Genomic DNA, 14,304 nt, shown 5'->3' on the forward strand with positions numbered 1-14,304 from the left:
GCAAATGTCGTGGACTATCACGCGAGTGTCCAGTGCGCAGAACAATGACTCGACAACTACTGCGTACTAGTAGAAGTCATGGCGAGCACGCGGTCCGAGTTCGAAACGAAAATGTCGAGGCATCCGTGCGTCGTAGCCCGTTTCTCGTATCGAATTCGAAGATTTGAGACGGTCGGGAGTATCGTAGACTATCTCGTGAGTGTCGTGGACTATCTCGAAAGTATCGTGGACTATCTTGCATCCGCCATCGTCAGAACGTGAGATCCGCACCTCGCGCACGTCTTCTCCGTCGCGGCTGAGACTCTCAACGTGTTTCGAGTGATTGATTTAAAGAACTTGAGTAAGACAGTTCGGGATTTAAAGAACTTGAGAAAGACAGTACGGGATTTAAAGAACTTGAGAAAGACAGTGCGGGATTTAAAGAACTTGAGAAAGACAGTGCGGAATTTAAAGAACTAGAAAAAGACAGTGCGGGGAACGTTTCATATCGCGGCCGTATTTCGTTCGCCGCTTGGTGCAAGCACAAGAATCAACCTGACATCCCGAGGACATCCTGAGAGGAGGAGGAGGCCCAGGAAGGGTATCCTGCCCCGGCGGAGCAACCCCAGGGTAAGCATAAATTTGTCTTTGGAATAAAATGCTTTGAATGTGATATCTATAAAATAATTCTTTAATTTATGTGTTTCAGATCAAGAGAAACTCCGCTGCTTCGCATCGATTAGTGAGAACTTAAAGTGCCGTGCGCCGATATCAGTCATCATACGAACCGCAGCCGGTTCGTCGGTCGTTTCGGGAGTGCCGCTAGTTTACGGACGTTTTTATACGATTATTTTTACGGGAGTACGTTCGCGAGTTACTTGTGCGCGGAAGGATGGCTCGTCACGTCCCATCTGAGAGGATGAGCAGGCCCACCAGGAGGCATCATGCATCGGCGGAGCAACTTATAGGTAAGCATGAATTTTATTAAATTATACCTTTATTAAAAAAAAATTTTTATCTTTTTTTTTATTAATCTTATTAATTTTTCGGCACGTCTACATTAATATTTTCCTTTTTATGTTACAGCCACCGGCAGAAATTTACAACTCCGCTGTATGCAGATTGGGTAAGTCTGTAACCTGTTTTCTTTTTCAGGATTTTCTTTTTTCAGCAGTGCGAAAAAATAACGCGCGATATAGTGTTCAGTAAATTTCGCGACAGTAGAATCACGGTCGGGATATTCGCGAGTGACTTGTGCGCGGAAGGAGGACTCGTCACGACGTCCGAACTGAGAGGAGGAGCAGGCCCGGGGGGCATCCTGCATCGGCGGAGCAACTTTTAAGTAAGTATAAATTAAAAAAAAAAAAAATTTTATTTTATTAATCTCATAAATTAACTAACATGTCTACAATAATGTATTCTTTTTTATGTTGCAGCCACCAGCAGAATTCTTCAACTCCGCTGAGTTCATGTAAATTGGTAAGTCATATAATTTTTTTTTGTGATTTCTAATTGAGTCTCTTAAACCGATAACACGTCGTCGACTTTAGATTCCTCAATTATAATGTCGTCATCATATAAAAATTATTATAATTAATGTCCCCAATTATAATAACGAGCACGAATTGGTCCCTTTTAAAAAATAATGCAACTTGTAGCGCTAGAGAAAAACTACTAAACTTATAATGCAATCAGTTCAGTCACGAAGAACAAGCTCTATGTTCTTTTTATTATCACATAATTTTTATTTTTATATGTATACAACTTTTAATTTTTCACTTTAGAACATAATATGTACATGGAATATACAGATAGACGTAGTTATAGCCAGTCTTGGATTTTAGTAAAGAGAAAAGGAAAACGTCACTTTCCTCAATTAAATTTAGGGTACAAATAAATTTGTACATTAAGATTACAAATAAACAGCAAATATCCTTATTAGACATGATCGAAAGACAAATCTTTGGCGTGCAATTGTGGCCAATTGATATTCAAGTCTGGTTATAACATTACAGGAACGATCAATTACTGTCTATACTTTTAACGGATAGTATCATACTACTCTATAGTATAGTTTGCGTAACAATTTTTTTTTTTCTTTTTACTTTTGTTATATCACATCATATCGTTAATGTAACATTGCAACTGCCCTTCCCTTCAATCATTTAATTTTCTTTCTTCTCAAAAAATGTTGCTTCTTTTTTCTTTTAAAAGAATTTTTTTTACGGATTATCAATGCTACACTACATCGTAGATTATTTTTGAAACATTTTACAAAGTAGGGGAGATATTCATAAAATAAGTAATAAAAATACAATATAGTGCTGCGCGTTGTTTAAACTGTGTAAAATTGAGATCAGTCGAGATGTATATTCAGTTTTTCAAAAGTCGGACATGTTGCGATTTCTAATCATGTATCACGGAAAAGAAATGTAAATCTTACGATTATGGGAAAGCACGTAGGTGCAACTTATTCCACTACACAGTTACATATCTATCTTTTCAAATAATTAACATCGGTTCAGATACAGAATTTTGAAACGGATAAGCAGTTCATATCGCAGTTTACGATACTTATTCTATACATCTATCTTACTAGACCTTGTTAACAATTGAACACAACATAGTGAAACTTGTGCGTGTTAATTATCGAAACGGAAGAAAGATACGAACTCTAGATTAATTCATTACACAAATAATGGAATATTTCTTATAAAACAACTGCAGAATAAAATAACGAAATTATAACTACACGAATCGACAGACGTGCCATGACTAGAAATATAAATGTAACTTGAATCATTACTTTCGCAATGCAATATAAAAATTTTGATCTCACCTCATCGATTTTATATTCTCTTTAGACGACTATACATTTTTTTTTATTTTACTTTGTTTTTATCGTGAAATTTTTAATTGGTCCAAAGCATTAGTACTTCCTTTCCACTATATAACTCTTACTCATTAAAACATTACACCTCGTTTATAATACTTCATCTAAAATTAGCCAAATACTAAAAATAATAAGTACAGGTTGCACTGGATGCGCCTCGTTTGTTACTTTTAACATCAAGTAGTATGCTATTTGTTTCTAATAAATTATTCATTCAATATACAGTATTAATAGCATAAAAATATTACCGTTTAGTGAAAAGTAGTATAGCTTTATAAATAAATATCTGTTTGATTTTTATCAGCTCTTATTACTCTTAGTATATACAATTTTCGGTAAAGACACTGGATTTCTCATTTTTTTGCAAACTCGGTAAGGTATCAAGCTCAAGATCCAAACTATGCAATAATTTAAAAATAACAATTATATAGCAGATTTTGATAGCACAGTTTAAGGAAAGCTAAGCCATATCCGGTTGCAAACTTATTATATTGTAAAAAATGCACAATGAGCACAAACAAACGAAGCAAGTCAACAGCGTTTGTCACAAATTAACTCGCAATTATTATTGTCCGGCAGTAATCATCTTTTTATGATGCGCTTAGTACGAAATTAAGCAATACATTTGTATAAGATATACATTGAGAATGTATAATTGTACACGGGTCGACATTAAACGTGCTTCCACTAATAAGATGTTATACATCCAAGCAAGTCTCCAGATTATATTTGTTTCTTTAATTTAGTTTTTCCATGTATATTCAAGTAGATTACATTTCTGAGAACAAAACTCGATCCTTACTTTTATTTATTTATAACTATTTATAATTAAAGTCAGAAATTTAATCTACTTTATTATAAAACGAGAAGAGTTAACATAAAAATTGTAGTCTAGAAGCTCATTTGGATGCAAAATTTCAAAATTTTCCGGTTGATGTACGAGATAAAAAATGCACACGCGCAGCAAGTCTATTATTATTCAAGATAGGCGAGTGCAATGTCATTTTCATTGCAATCATTCTAAAGCACAAAATTTAAATTTGAATTTAATCCGTACTAAGTCTCTAATCAGTTTCTGTCAGTCAAGTCGAGTCAAGTCAAAGTAAAGTTCTCAGTTAGTCAAAAATGTCAAAAAGTGTTGGACGCTTTAATTTCTGAAACTCTTAAATTTCTGAAATATCTGACGTGATACAAAACTTTCGCTTTCGAATATAGCGATTAAAAATCTATGGTAAATGACACATCTTATCCATGTCGTTACTTTATCATAATCTATAAAGCGATTAACAACGAAACGATCTAAATGAAAATATGCAGATATACTCATCCAATGGAGACATGTGTGTACGAGACACTGTGTTATATCCGTTATTTAATTAAATTCCTATTAGAATGGTGTATGTAATACAAGATGAGTTAATTCTCCTGTTATTGTCTTGTTAAGCTTCATGATCGCCACTGTCTATTCCTATTAAAGACTCTGTTTGCTCCGCTTCAAAATCTGGAATTCTAAAAGCACCACTTTTTCATATTTTCCGTATATGTATAAGATACGTGTGCGAAAGTATTAGAACTTTAATGAATTTATATTTTATCTGTTTTAATTTAATTTAATTGCACTTAAGTAATTCTTTACCTTGCAGACCTGTTATTTTTTCTGCATATCCAAAGAAAATCCCTTTTTATTAAATCCATAACAGGATCCCAATTGTCATAATAAGATAAAAGAGATACTGTCAGAAATGCCAAAAGCATTGGAATACTTCCCAAGTAGAAAATACAGGGATATTCAACTTTCTTTAAAAGAACATCGGCTATCATTGACATGGGCATTGTTAAACTTACGGCCATTGTTGCTACAAGAGATGATGTCAGAAAACAGCCCCTGTAAATATAATAAAATTAAATCTCACGCGCACATAAATACACGTACATACATATACGAAAATTATTATTATTGTGTTGTACAGAGTGACGCATTAACTTATGATTAAATTACCATAGCCAAAGAACTTCGCTGAGAACGGTGCCAATTAGACCATTTATAATTAGGAATGTCCATTGATGGCTATTGGGCCATTCAAATTCTTCCCAATGACCATAATGAAGAATAAAGAATAAAGGCCACAAAAGTGTTAAATTGAATATTCCAACAAAGCCAAAAAACATTGGTATATCCATTTTGTCTTCATGATCTACTTTTCTTTTTAAAAATACAATATATGCAGCATAGAAAAAAGCACTGACTAGAGCTAATATTATGCCTGTTGACATGTTATTACTTTCTATATTAAAATCCGAAATACCGACTAATACCTGTAAGTAAAAAAAAAGTTTTCTAATTATATATATAATATAAAATAAAAAATAATATAATAATAAAAGAAAAAAAAAATATAACGATAATAACAGTACAATATTGTATTATTAATGTTGGCGTAATTTAATTTTTCGTTGGTTTATAAAAAATCAAAAGAAGACGATGTTAGTCATACGTTTTTTCTTAAGTTAAAATTATTTTAATTAAATTAACGTGAGTAAATATGTAACTTACCAGTCCAAAAATGCTAACTATCACAGCAGCTAATTTGGACAGTGAAAATTTGTCACCTCCATTACTAGGAAAAGAGGCAGCGAGAAATAAAGTGAATAGACTCGACGTCGAAGTCAATACAGTAACGACTCTGGCTTGAGTTTGCTCCAATGATATCTGGTACATGTAATTAGCCATAAACCACTAAAAAAAAAAAGGCAGTATCTGTGGTACCGCAATGCAGACAGGGATACATTTAATTAAATTCTCTTAATGTTACCCACAAACAAGCAGAACATAAGAGCTATTTTAGCTACTTTTTGTACAGAGAATTTGTTAGCCTGTCGCCTCGCGTGTTCTCCAGCTCTAACGCTGGCTTGATAACTAAGTCGTGCCAATAAAGCTTCAGTAGCATAACTTTCTGACATGTGGCGTACTTCAGCCAGTTTACTGAATCTTACAGAACGGATAGATGAATCGTCACTTTCTGTACCAGATGAATGATCACAATGATCTGGAGTTTTTATTGGAACAAATGTTGAATCACTCTATAAAAAATTATTAGTTGTCATTAGATTAACAGCTTAGCTTAAACATTAATTTTTAATACATGCATCAGACAAACATGATCAATCGATCGTCAAGATTTTTTATACTTTCCCAAATATCTATAAAGATATGAAAAAGTCTATGGATATGAATATACAAACACAGATAATTTTGCAGACTTACTAGACTTGTATTAGCCTCCGAATAAAAATTATCATCTTCAACATTGGGATCTATAAACTGGAAAAAAAAAATGTTTTAGAGTTTGAGAGAGATGTATAAGGAAAAGAAAAAAACAAAAATAATTTTACACTATATAGAAATGGTTACAATATTGATAAATACCATATATGTTGCAGGTTTATTACATTGTTCCCGCCAAGGTGGCCAAAAGCACAGGCCAAGTAAATATAGTGTAAACATAGATGTTCTTACATATGTATTAAAAAATGGCTTTTCAAATGCTTCATCCTTATAAATGTACTGAAAAAAAATATACATATGCATATATTATTATAGTGATTTTACTGTTGCATATATAACAACAAAAATATTAATTAATTAAATAAATAAAGAGCATATGAAAAAAATGTAAGATATAGATTGCAACAATAAGATAAAAAATCGGATCTTACTTTGGTAAGCTCAGAACTGGAAACCCATATTATATCGACGAGCAATAGAACTAAAAGTCCCAATACAAGTCTTTGAGATTTATTCATCATTGCTGCAAGTTTATGAGGATCCTCCGTCATTGCTTGTTGCCTCCGTTGGCGTAATTCGACTGAACAGCTCATCTCGACTTTCGGTCTTCTTTGTTTACAGCATTATGTTAATACATTTCTCTCTGTAAAGCTGTTCGACATTTTTCTATCAAAATAAACGTTTTTTTTTTTTTTTTTTTTTTTGTAACTGGTGCGGTAAGGATTATTAAGGTAGAAATTAAAACAAAATATTTTATATATATATGTATATGTACATACACAATCAATAATTAATTACATACTCTTTTCGAGCTTTTTCCTGGTCTGTTAGTAGTATCGAGTATAATAGCATAATCATTACAAAGTGTAAAAAGAAAGACAAACTTACGCGCTACGCGTCCAATAATCCGCTAGCGTGCGGATTGAAAATACGAGAAGACCGAGACCGAGGTAAACCCTAACCTTATCGGCTGTTTGCGGCCCCGGGCCCGGCCTCAGCCGACATAGTCTCCATATTACATTGTTCTCTCACTCCCGTCAACGAGGTTCTTGTCGATTTTTGCGACACCTTTCGAGATGGAGTGTCGTCGGTCGCGGGTCGTGTCGCGTAGCGGTCCTTAGCGAAACCGCAAAGCAGTCCACCCACCGTCTCTATAATCTATTACGTCGAGTGCCGCTGGTGCATCGGCCGCATCGCCCGCGTCACAGTTGTAGATCATCCGCCTACATCTCGGAACTCGGAACGCGTAGTAATTAAAGCAATTGGAACTTGAAACTTGAGCTTGGAACGCTACTAATTACGGACGATAACAGGTGCGTCAACGTTACATGTATATACGTATATTATCAAGATTATGCCGGTTTTGCTTTCGCCGCCGTCGTTTCATTTTCCCGTATAGCTAGATTTGCATCTGACCCCCTGTGTACGTTCACTTCACCTGTCTCACAGCTCTCGAATTTACAGGAAGTTACAGGCGAACGTAATTTGAACGGCAAGATATTTGGTGCATTGCAATAACTTGCAACGTTAGTATAGCGTCGTTTGATTCGATTTTGTTTACGATCGCTGTAGACGCGCGATTGCGCGCAGCGCCAAGCTGGCCAAGCTGTGCAGACTTCAGTTCGGAATGCCTCACGTTCGTTACCATGGAGATAATACTTTACGAAACAATTCGTTATTATCAAACGGAATAAACTCGTCGAACGACAAACCTGTTATATTCTTAAAGATCTTTGGCCGAGTTTTCGCTTTCTGTAACAATAATGGCAAATGACGTTCTAAGTAACGGTCGTTTACAAGAAAATACATTCGTACAACGAACGAGAAACGATAGAGGCAAGCAAGGTACCGAATATTATTAACTCATTATTAAATAACCCATTAACACAGATTAATATTGTAGCAACGTTGCGTCGATGTTATAATGCCGCAATATTTTACGTTTGCTGTAAAACGTCGGGGATAAGCGAGGAACTCGCGCAACTTAAATTCTTTGATCGATTAATTTTTTTTTATATCCGTGACTATTCGTTCACGTTCACGTCGCGCATTAAACTTTCCTCGTCAAAAATTAAGGAAATTATTTTTTTTTTGGTCCGTTTCTTATTGTTTGATTTTTTAAATGCAGCACCAGACATACCAGCGGTAGAAAGTCGGAATTGGTTGTTACATCGGCATTACACGAGACACGAATATAGCGCTTGCAAGCTACTCATCGAGCAGGAATTGGTAAAATCCGACGGTCATGAATACGCGAATTATTTGAAGGTGATGTATACAGGGTGTTCTCCACTCCATATTATTCATATAATAAAAAATAAAAATGCAATACATCTTTTGCTTGCTGCTGAGATTTTTTTTACTTGCTGTAATTATGTCAGTTGTAATAGATGAGGATATTTTATTTACATAGGGATTAATTCTTAGAAAAGAAGGTAAAATTCAGGATTCACTGGATTGCTTCCAAACTGCATATAATGTAAATTCGACAAATGTCGATAATATTAAACAGATAGCAAAATCATTGTAAGTAATTTGATTGAGAGAATATTATTTATAAAAATATAACACTGCAATAATAAACGCTACAATTTTTAGATTAATAATGGGCAGTCACAGACGCGCGATAGATGCATACATGGAAGCTGAAAAGATATCGTTTTTACCAGACTGGGAAATATATCACGGCCTTGGTAAATTATTCATAATTTTTTCCATTCGCGTAATTAAATTAAATTACTTACATTATTTTTTATTCAGGCGAGTCTCATGTGAAATTGAATCAGTTACAAGAGGGTAAAAAATACTTGAAAAGAGCAACAGAAATAACTAAAAATGAGTTGCCTAATATCGATCTCGCTAAACTCTATCTTTTAGAAGATATGATTCCAGAAGCTAAAAACGCTTATACTACAGCTTTAAAGTAAGTAATGTTATTAATCAGAAGTTGTACAATTTTAAGAATATAATTTACAATATCACTTTAGTATTATTTAGTACAAAATCAAAAATAATACATTCACTGTTCTATAATAATAGTCTTGGCGTATTTTATTTTATTTTTTTTCTCGTATACAATTTTTTATTTTATGAAATATTTTATTTTAATATTGTTAACTGTTATTTTGACAAAACATCAGTTTTAAACGTTTTTTTCACGCACAGTGGAAATCCTCAGAGCATTGATGCAGCGATAGATTTGGGTCTTTTGTATCTCAAAATAGGAGATTCGCAACGAGCATTTCAACAATTTGGAGCAGCTTTAGCTCATTCACCTAATTGCGTCAAAGCAATTTTACCTATGGCTTATGTAATGCAAGTGCGTAAATTTATAGAAATAATATCTTGATAATTTTTCAAAATTATTCTTTAAGAATTTTAAAGAATTAATTTAACACTTTCAGAATCATCGAGAGTATGATGTAGCTTTATCGAAATACAAAGTTGCAGCACAAACTATTCCAGAGTCTTCAATCCTTTGGAATAACATCGGAATGTGTCTCTATGCAAAGCAAAAATACGTTGCTGTGAGTATGTTTGTCTTTAAGGGGATATTCTAGTCTAAAACCACAGTTTTTACGAAGGGAAAAATTTGCATTATTGAGAATACAAATGCAAAACTAAAGTATTCTGTACAATATTTCGCAGGCTATTAGTTCGTTGAAGCGAGCGCATTATTTAAGCCCCCTGTCTTGCATTCCATCGTGCAACCTGGGAATTGTTTTTCTCACCACCGGACAGCCTGCATCGGCCGCAATTTATTTATGCGCTGCAGTCAGCGCTGAACCAAAAAATTCTATGCCGTATCTGTTATTAGGCTGTGAGTAAAAAATTAATTTAAATTTATGACGAATTAATACCGTATATTTTATATAAATGACGCATCTATTTATGTACAATATATTTATTAGCGATTAGCGAAACAAAAATAAGCTGAAGAAATTTATATCATTCAGTAGAATACATTTTATTCGAGTGTATAATAATATCAATTCATCTACATGTGCTCTTCTTTAATTAACAATCTATATTTTTTATTTCAGTGGCCTTAAAACGTTTGGATGATCTGGAAGGTGCCGAAAGATCATTGACGAAAGCACACGCATTAGCTCCTCAAGATCCGTTAATATTAATTAATTATGCAGTAATACTTGATGCTCGTGGTAAACAAGCTAATGCTATTGAAATTTTAACAGCGTTGAATGACATTATGGCTATCGTTGAGGTTGATACACAGGTAATTAAAAAATTGACGCACACGTATTACTACAATCTCTCGATGTAATATAATAATTGACATATCATTATATGTAGATATCGCAAATGGCAAAAAAATTATCAAAAAGGTTACAACGCGAAAATACAGAATCGAATATTAATCAAACGTCTACAGAGCAATATGAGGAAAATCGACAATTAAGCGCCGACGAAGTTTAAGCTTTTTATCACTTGTCTAAATTAATAACATTTATTCTTACATTTATTCTTAAAATAGATAAAAATAAAAAAAAAATAAAAAGAAATGTGATTTTACTGTTGAATTAACGTTGAGTTAGACTTACAGTTTGGTTTTTTAACGTATAGCAATGGTGTTTTCAACCAACCCTTCTCGCAGAAAAAAACTATTGTTGATATCAACAATCCTATCAGTAACATATAAAAAGATGATTGCATATCAGATAAATTAAACGGTACGAAGTCGTTCATTTTCTTTCTATTTTGAATTATTTTTTGTTTAGCCAATGATCCCCTTCGAATAATAAAAGCGTGAACAATGTGTTGACTCCATAACGATGGTAATCCAGCCTGATTCATTCGACTAATCAATCCATTAATTTTTTCGTTTAAAATCGAGTTCTTGGGCAATAAATACGACAAGTAGAATTTACCTAGCGTACGTACACAATATTAATTATTAATATACATAGTCAAATATGATACTATATGTATATTAAAAATTCTTAATAAATGTTGCAGGTTACATTTTTCGTACATACCTGGACATTCTTTAACAAGGTGAAGCAGCGGCCCACCATCCGCATCAATTAATTCCTCGGTGACAATGGGAAAATAACTTTTCCTAACGAATGTTGAAATGTTACGATAATAAGCGACGCTGCTTACGGCATTTTTACCAAACTGCATCTTTTTCCGCAAGCTTTGCGTGAGTATTACCGAATCGACATCTTTATCTTTATTTTCGTTATCATCATCGAAAAGATCGACTAGGCTGGCGGAAGTCAAGATGATCGGTAATCCCGAAGCGTCGAGTTCTTGAAGACTATCGATGTCTGGATAATACATATCGTGCGCGAAACTGTTGTATAAAATACCGCCGAAGATCCCAACTAAAGTAACGTTAGCAAGAAGAATGCCCGATAATAATATTCTTTCTCCGTTTGTGCTTGGTAACTTTTGAGGGCAGCCAGCGTTAAGTAGAAATGAACGATAGATCGTTGCACGGAAACTTTTCTTTCCTGTCCTGTTAAATAATAAATTATAATACGCATTTCTTATATTCTATATATTTTTTTTTTTTTAATACGGGTAAATAATTCGTATCGTTAACACGTGCTGCGTTTAAGTACATAGAGATGCGGCAATCGTACCTTCCTGGAGTGAATTCTTGTAAAAAATACCATATTAGATAGGTGAAAACGTGTGTCAGCATCGAACAGATCCAAATTGAGAGCGGAAAGAAATGATATATTCGAATTCCTTTAGGTATCTTGGGTGCTTTGGGCACCACCACGCATAATTTGTCAAAGTCCATGTACACGGTGAAATCTACGTCTTCTTTCAGATTCGTGGTGTATTTCTTTATGAAGTAAGACACGAAGCAGATGTCCGTTCTACCGTTCACTACGTCGCCTGTGCAAGCTGGCTGTGTATTACGTGTATTATACGTGTACTCGATAAAAAAAAAGAAGATGAAAATATAAAAAGAAATAACTGAATTATACTTGCGAGTAGCACAAGGTATGTTAAACACATATATGTATAACAAATACCTATAGCACCGATGTACGTCCCGTTGGCCAATTGATAACCGTATGATTCATTATCCGTCGGATTAATTAGCTCCGTTTGAAAATTCATGTTTCGAGCTATAGTTTTCAGCATTAACTCGTCGAACCCTTTAAAGACTTCGGCATAATTGTAACGTGTGCTGGACCTAACTCTTATCGGTTCTGCACGAGTTTGATTTCGGTTGAAATACCCGACTTTTAATTCATATCCATGCATATCTTTCGTACGGCGATGTACCAATTGCGACAATACGTTCGACGCTTCTTCCGTCGTCTTTGCATTTATAATTTCGATCTTTCCCCATACTGAAATTAACAAGCAGAATATATTAATATATTTTTTTCTATATGTATTTATAGACGATCGATAATTTTTGTAGTCTTACTAAATGTCTAGGCCGATATTTATAGTCGGTTTTTATTTTAAAATCGTCTTAAACAATGTCTTAAGACGATTATACGATTCTATGATTGGTTTGAAACCAAATAAAATTGTTCTTAAGACAATCTTATGTTTTAAATATAAGAACCGACTGTGAATACCAGCTAGAATTTACCCGAAGTAGAATCGTTGACTTTGGCGAACGGGTTAAAAGTGCGAATAATTCGATTAATTCGAACAGTATCATTCGCGAGAGCAGCTTCTGAAACGAAAACCTTTTGCACTTTATATTTAAACCATAGCGTCTTTAAAATATCATCGATCCTCGAATTAGATTCGTTCGACAATCTGCGATCTTCTGGGTAATGCACGATCAACACAACAAATCGATCGTGCGAATTCCATTCGAATGTAGTATCATCCTTCGTAATTCGATCAAAAGAATGTACATCTTTTGCGAGAATTACATGAACGTTCCACATATTTCGGTCAAGGGTTGTGTCACTTCGTATTCGAATATTTTCACCTGTTGACGACAACGGCAGCTTTACTCGAGAAGAAATCGCGTTATCGGACGCAAGAATCTTCCAAATCGCTGACCGCTTTACAAATCTGCCCCTTTTCTCGCTATAACTCACATCTTTCGTGAAAGATGCGAGACTTTCCGTTTCACGAAACGTATATATTCTCGATACGATCGTCGTCTCGCACTTGTGGGCGATATCATGTACAAAAATCTGAAAGCATTGCTCAAGAAAGATAGAACTTCCGCCACTTTCGAGTACATTGTGAAAATTGACAATTTTAATATCCTTTAGGGAGCAAATGACGTTACTCCAAAATTTTATAGCATTATCCCATCGGCAATCGCCGATGATAGATACTGTATTCAGTGGAACAGACAGTATCACGAGAGCAAATTGATGAACCATCTGTAGACGAAGATTCTTTTTTGTTTAACGAACTTACATTACAAGAAGGAATTTTGTCAATTATTTTATTTTAATTAATTAATAACGGAAAATATGTTAGACGTACCATATTCACAAATATCTCAAGGAACACACACGCTTTCCTTTAATTTATGCGATTTAACACTGTCGTGACGGATCACTGAGTTTTCCCTCGCCACGGGGATAGAAATATTCTTATTTGTTCTATATAGTCAAATCGTACATTATTCACCCTCATCATTCACCCTTATACTTCTATTTTTTTTTTCCTCCCCTCCTCGTCTGCTGTTCGACGACTATCGTGTCACATCACTTTGGACACGTTTATCTTCGATCGTGTTTGCTCGAGGGTTTAACTTGTACACTGACAAGAATGAATAAAATAGATCGCACTCCTTCAGATTGTGGATAAGTCTTTATAAAAAAAAAAAAAAAAAATACGCTTGTCGCCTGTTACAATATTTCGAGAAACCAAATTTTTGCTGTGCTACGAATAATTATTTAATATATATCTTTACAAAATTAATTCGACAGAGTTGGCCGTAGAAAATCACACAGTCATGTTCAAGCAAATTACGTCACTATGATTAAACTAAAAAGATATGTGTATATTTTATCCGATGATAAACCTAAAATAAAATAAAACAATGTTCTTTTACCGCAAACATCTAATTGTAATTGTCATACTAATTTTATCTTTTTTTTTCTAGGTTTCTGTCGATTGACCACGTTCTTGAGACATAATAATATAAATTATAAGAAAACAGAGAAGAAAAAACTGG

At 34.1% G+C, this 14,304-nt stretch overlaps 3 protein-coding genes across 5 annotated transcripts; 1 reads left to right on the plus strand and 2 right to left on the minus strand.

Moving 5' to 3' along the window:
* Positions 1-1,700: 1,700 nt before the first annotated feature.
* Positions 1,701-7,189, minus strand: LOC139108624 (solute carrier family 35 member F5). Of its 3 annotated transcripts, none has more exons than XM_070667067.1 (9): positions 7,047-7,189; positions 6,590-6,809; positions 6,300-6,437; positions 6,138-6,194; positions 5,690-5,953; positions 5,427-5,609; positions 4,872-5,188; positions 4,518-4,757; positions 1,701-4,381 (listed from the first exon to the last, which is right to left on the minus strand). In XM_070667067.1, exons 2-9 carry the CDS (start codon positions 6,749-6,751, stop codon positions 4,312-4,314), a joined length of 1,431 nt encoding a protein of 476 aa, XP_070523168.1. In that variant the 5' UTR covers positions 6,752-6,809; positions 7,047-7,189; the 3' UTR covers positions 1,701-4,311. The 3 variants fall into 3 exon arrangements, with proteins under 3 accessions (XP_070523168.1, XP_070523166.1, XP_070523167.1); XM_070667065.1 differs by having other exon boundaries at positions 4,509-4,757; XM_070667066.1 differs by having other exon boundaries at positions 4,509-4,757; positions 6,590-6,824.
* A 526-nt stretch (positions 7,190-7,715) lies between these two features.
* Bbs4 (Bardet-Biedl syndrome 4) lies at positions 7,716-10,858 on the plus strand. The gene is made up of 10 exons (XM_070667076.1): positions 7,716-8,003; positions 8,287-8,426; positions 8,572-8,684; positions 8,757-8,851; positions 8,919-9,081; positions 9,324-9,477; positions 9,563-9,685; positions 9,807-9,978; positions 10,202-10,395; positions 10,473-10,858. Exons 1-10 carry the CDS (start codon positions 7,922-7,924, stop codon positions 10,593-10,595), a joined length of 1,359 nt encoding a protein of 452 aa, XP_070523177.1. The 5' UTR covers positions 7,716-7,921; the 3' UTR covers positions 10,596-10,858.
* On the minus strand, positions 10,604-14,238 carry LOC139108377 (uncharacterized). The gene is made up of 7 exons (XM_070666597.1): positions 13,608-14,238; positions 12,745-13,501; positions 12,170-12,493; positions 11,768-12,029; positions 11,156-11,640; positions 10,721-11,047; positions 10,604-10,611 (listed from the first exon to the last, which is right to left on the minus strand). The coding sequence occupies exons 1-7, from the start codon at positions 13,608-13,610 to the stop codon at positions 10,604-10,606; spliced, it is 2,166 nt and encodes a 721-aa protein (XP_070522698.1). The 5' UTR covers positions 13,611-14,238.
* Between the last annotated feature and the right edge of the window lie 66 nt (positions 14,239-14,304).

The sequence above is a fragment of the Cardiocondyla obscurior genome, linkage group LG15, assembly GCF_019399895.1.
Source record: "Cardiocondyla obscurior isolate alpha-2009 linkage group LG15, Cobs3.1, whole genome shotgun sequence".
Lineage (NCBI taxonomy): Eukaryota > Metazoa > Arthropoda > Insecta > Hymenoptera > Formicidae > Cardiocondyla > Cardiocondyla obscurior.

Coding starts and splice junctions, on each gene's coding strand:
- LOC139108624 (XM_070667065.1), bottom strand. CDS start 6,751: ATGAGCTGTTCAGTCGAATTACGCCAACGGAGGCAACAAGCAATGACG. Junction 6,438..6,589: donor CCAGTTCTGAGCTTACCAAA/GTAAGATCCGAT, acceptor ATTTTTTTTCAG/TACATTTATAAGGATGAAGC. Junction 6,195..6,299: donor ATAAACCTGCAACATATATG/GTATTTATCAAT, acceptor TTTTTTTTCCAG/TTTATAGATCCCAATGTTGA.
- Bbs4 (XM_070667076.1), top strand. CDS start 7,922: ATGGCAAATGACGTTCTAAGTAACGGTCGTTTACAAGAAAATACATTC. Junction 8,004..8,286: donor AAACGATAGAGGCAAGCAAG/GTACCGAATATT, acceptor TTTTAAATGCAG/CACCAGACATACCAGCGGTA. Junction 8,427..8,571: donor AATACGCGAATTATTTGAAG/GTGATGTATACA, acceptor TTATTTACATAG/GGATTAATTCTTAGAAAAGA.
- LOC139108377 (XM_070666597.1), bottom strand. Junction 12,030..12,169: donor GACGTACATCGGTGCTATAG/GTATTTGTTATA, acceptor CAGCTTGCACAG/GCGACGTAGTGAACGGTAGA. Junction 11,048..11,155: donor CCTTGTTAAAGAATGTCCAG/GTATGTACGAAA, acceptor TACGTACGCTAG/GTAAATTCTACTTGTCGTAT.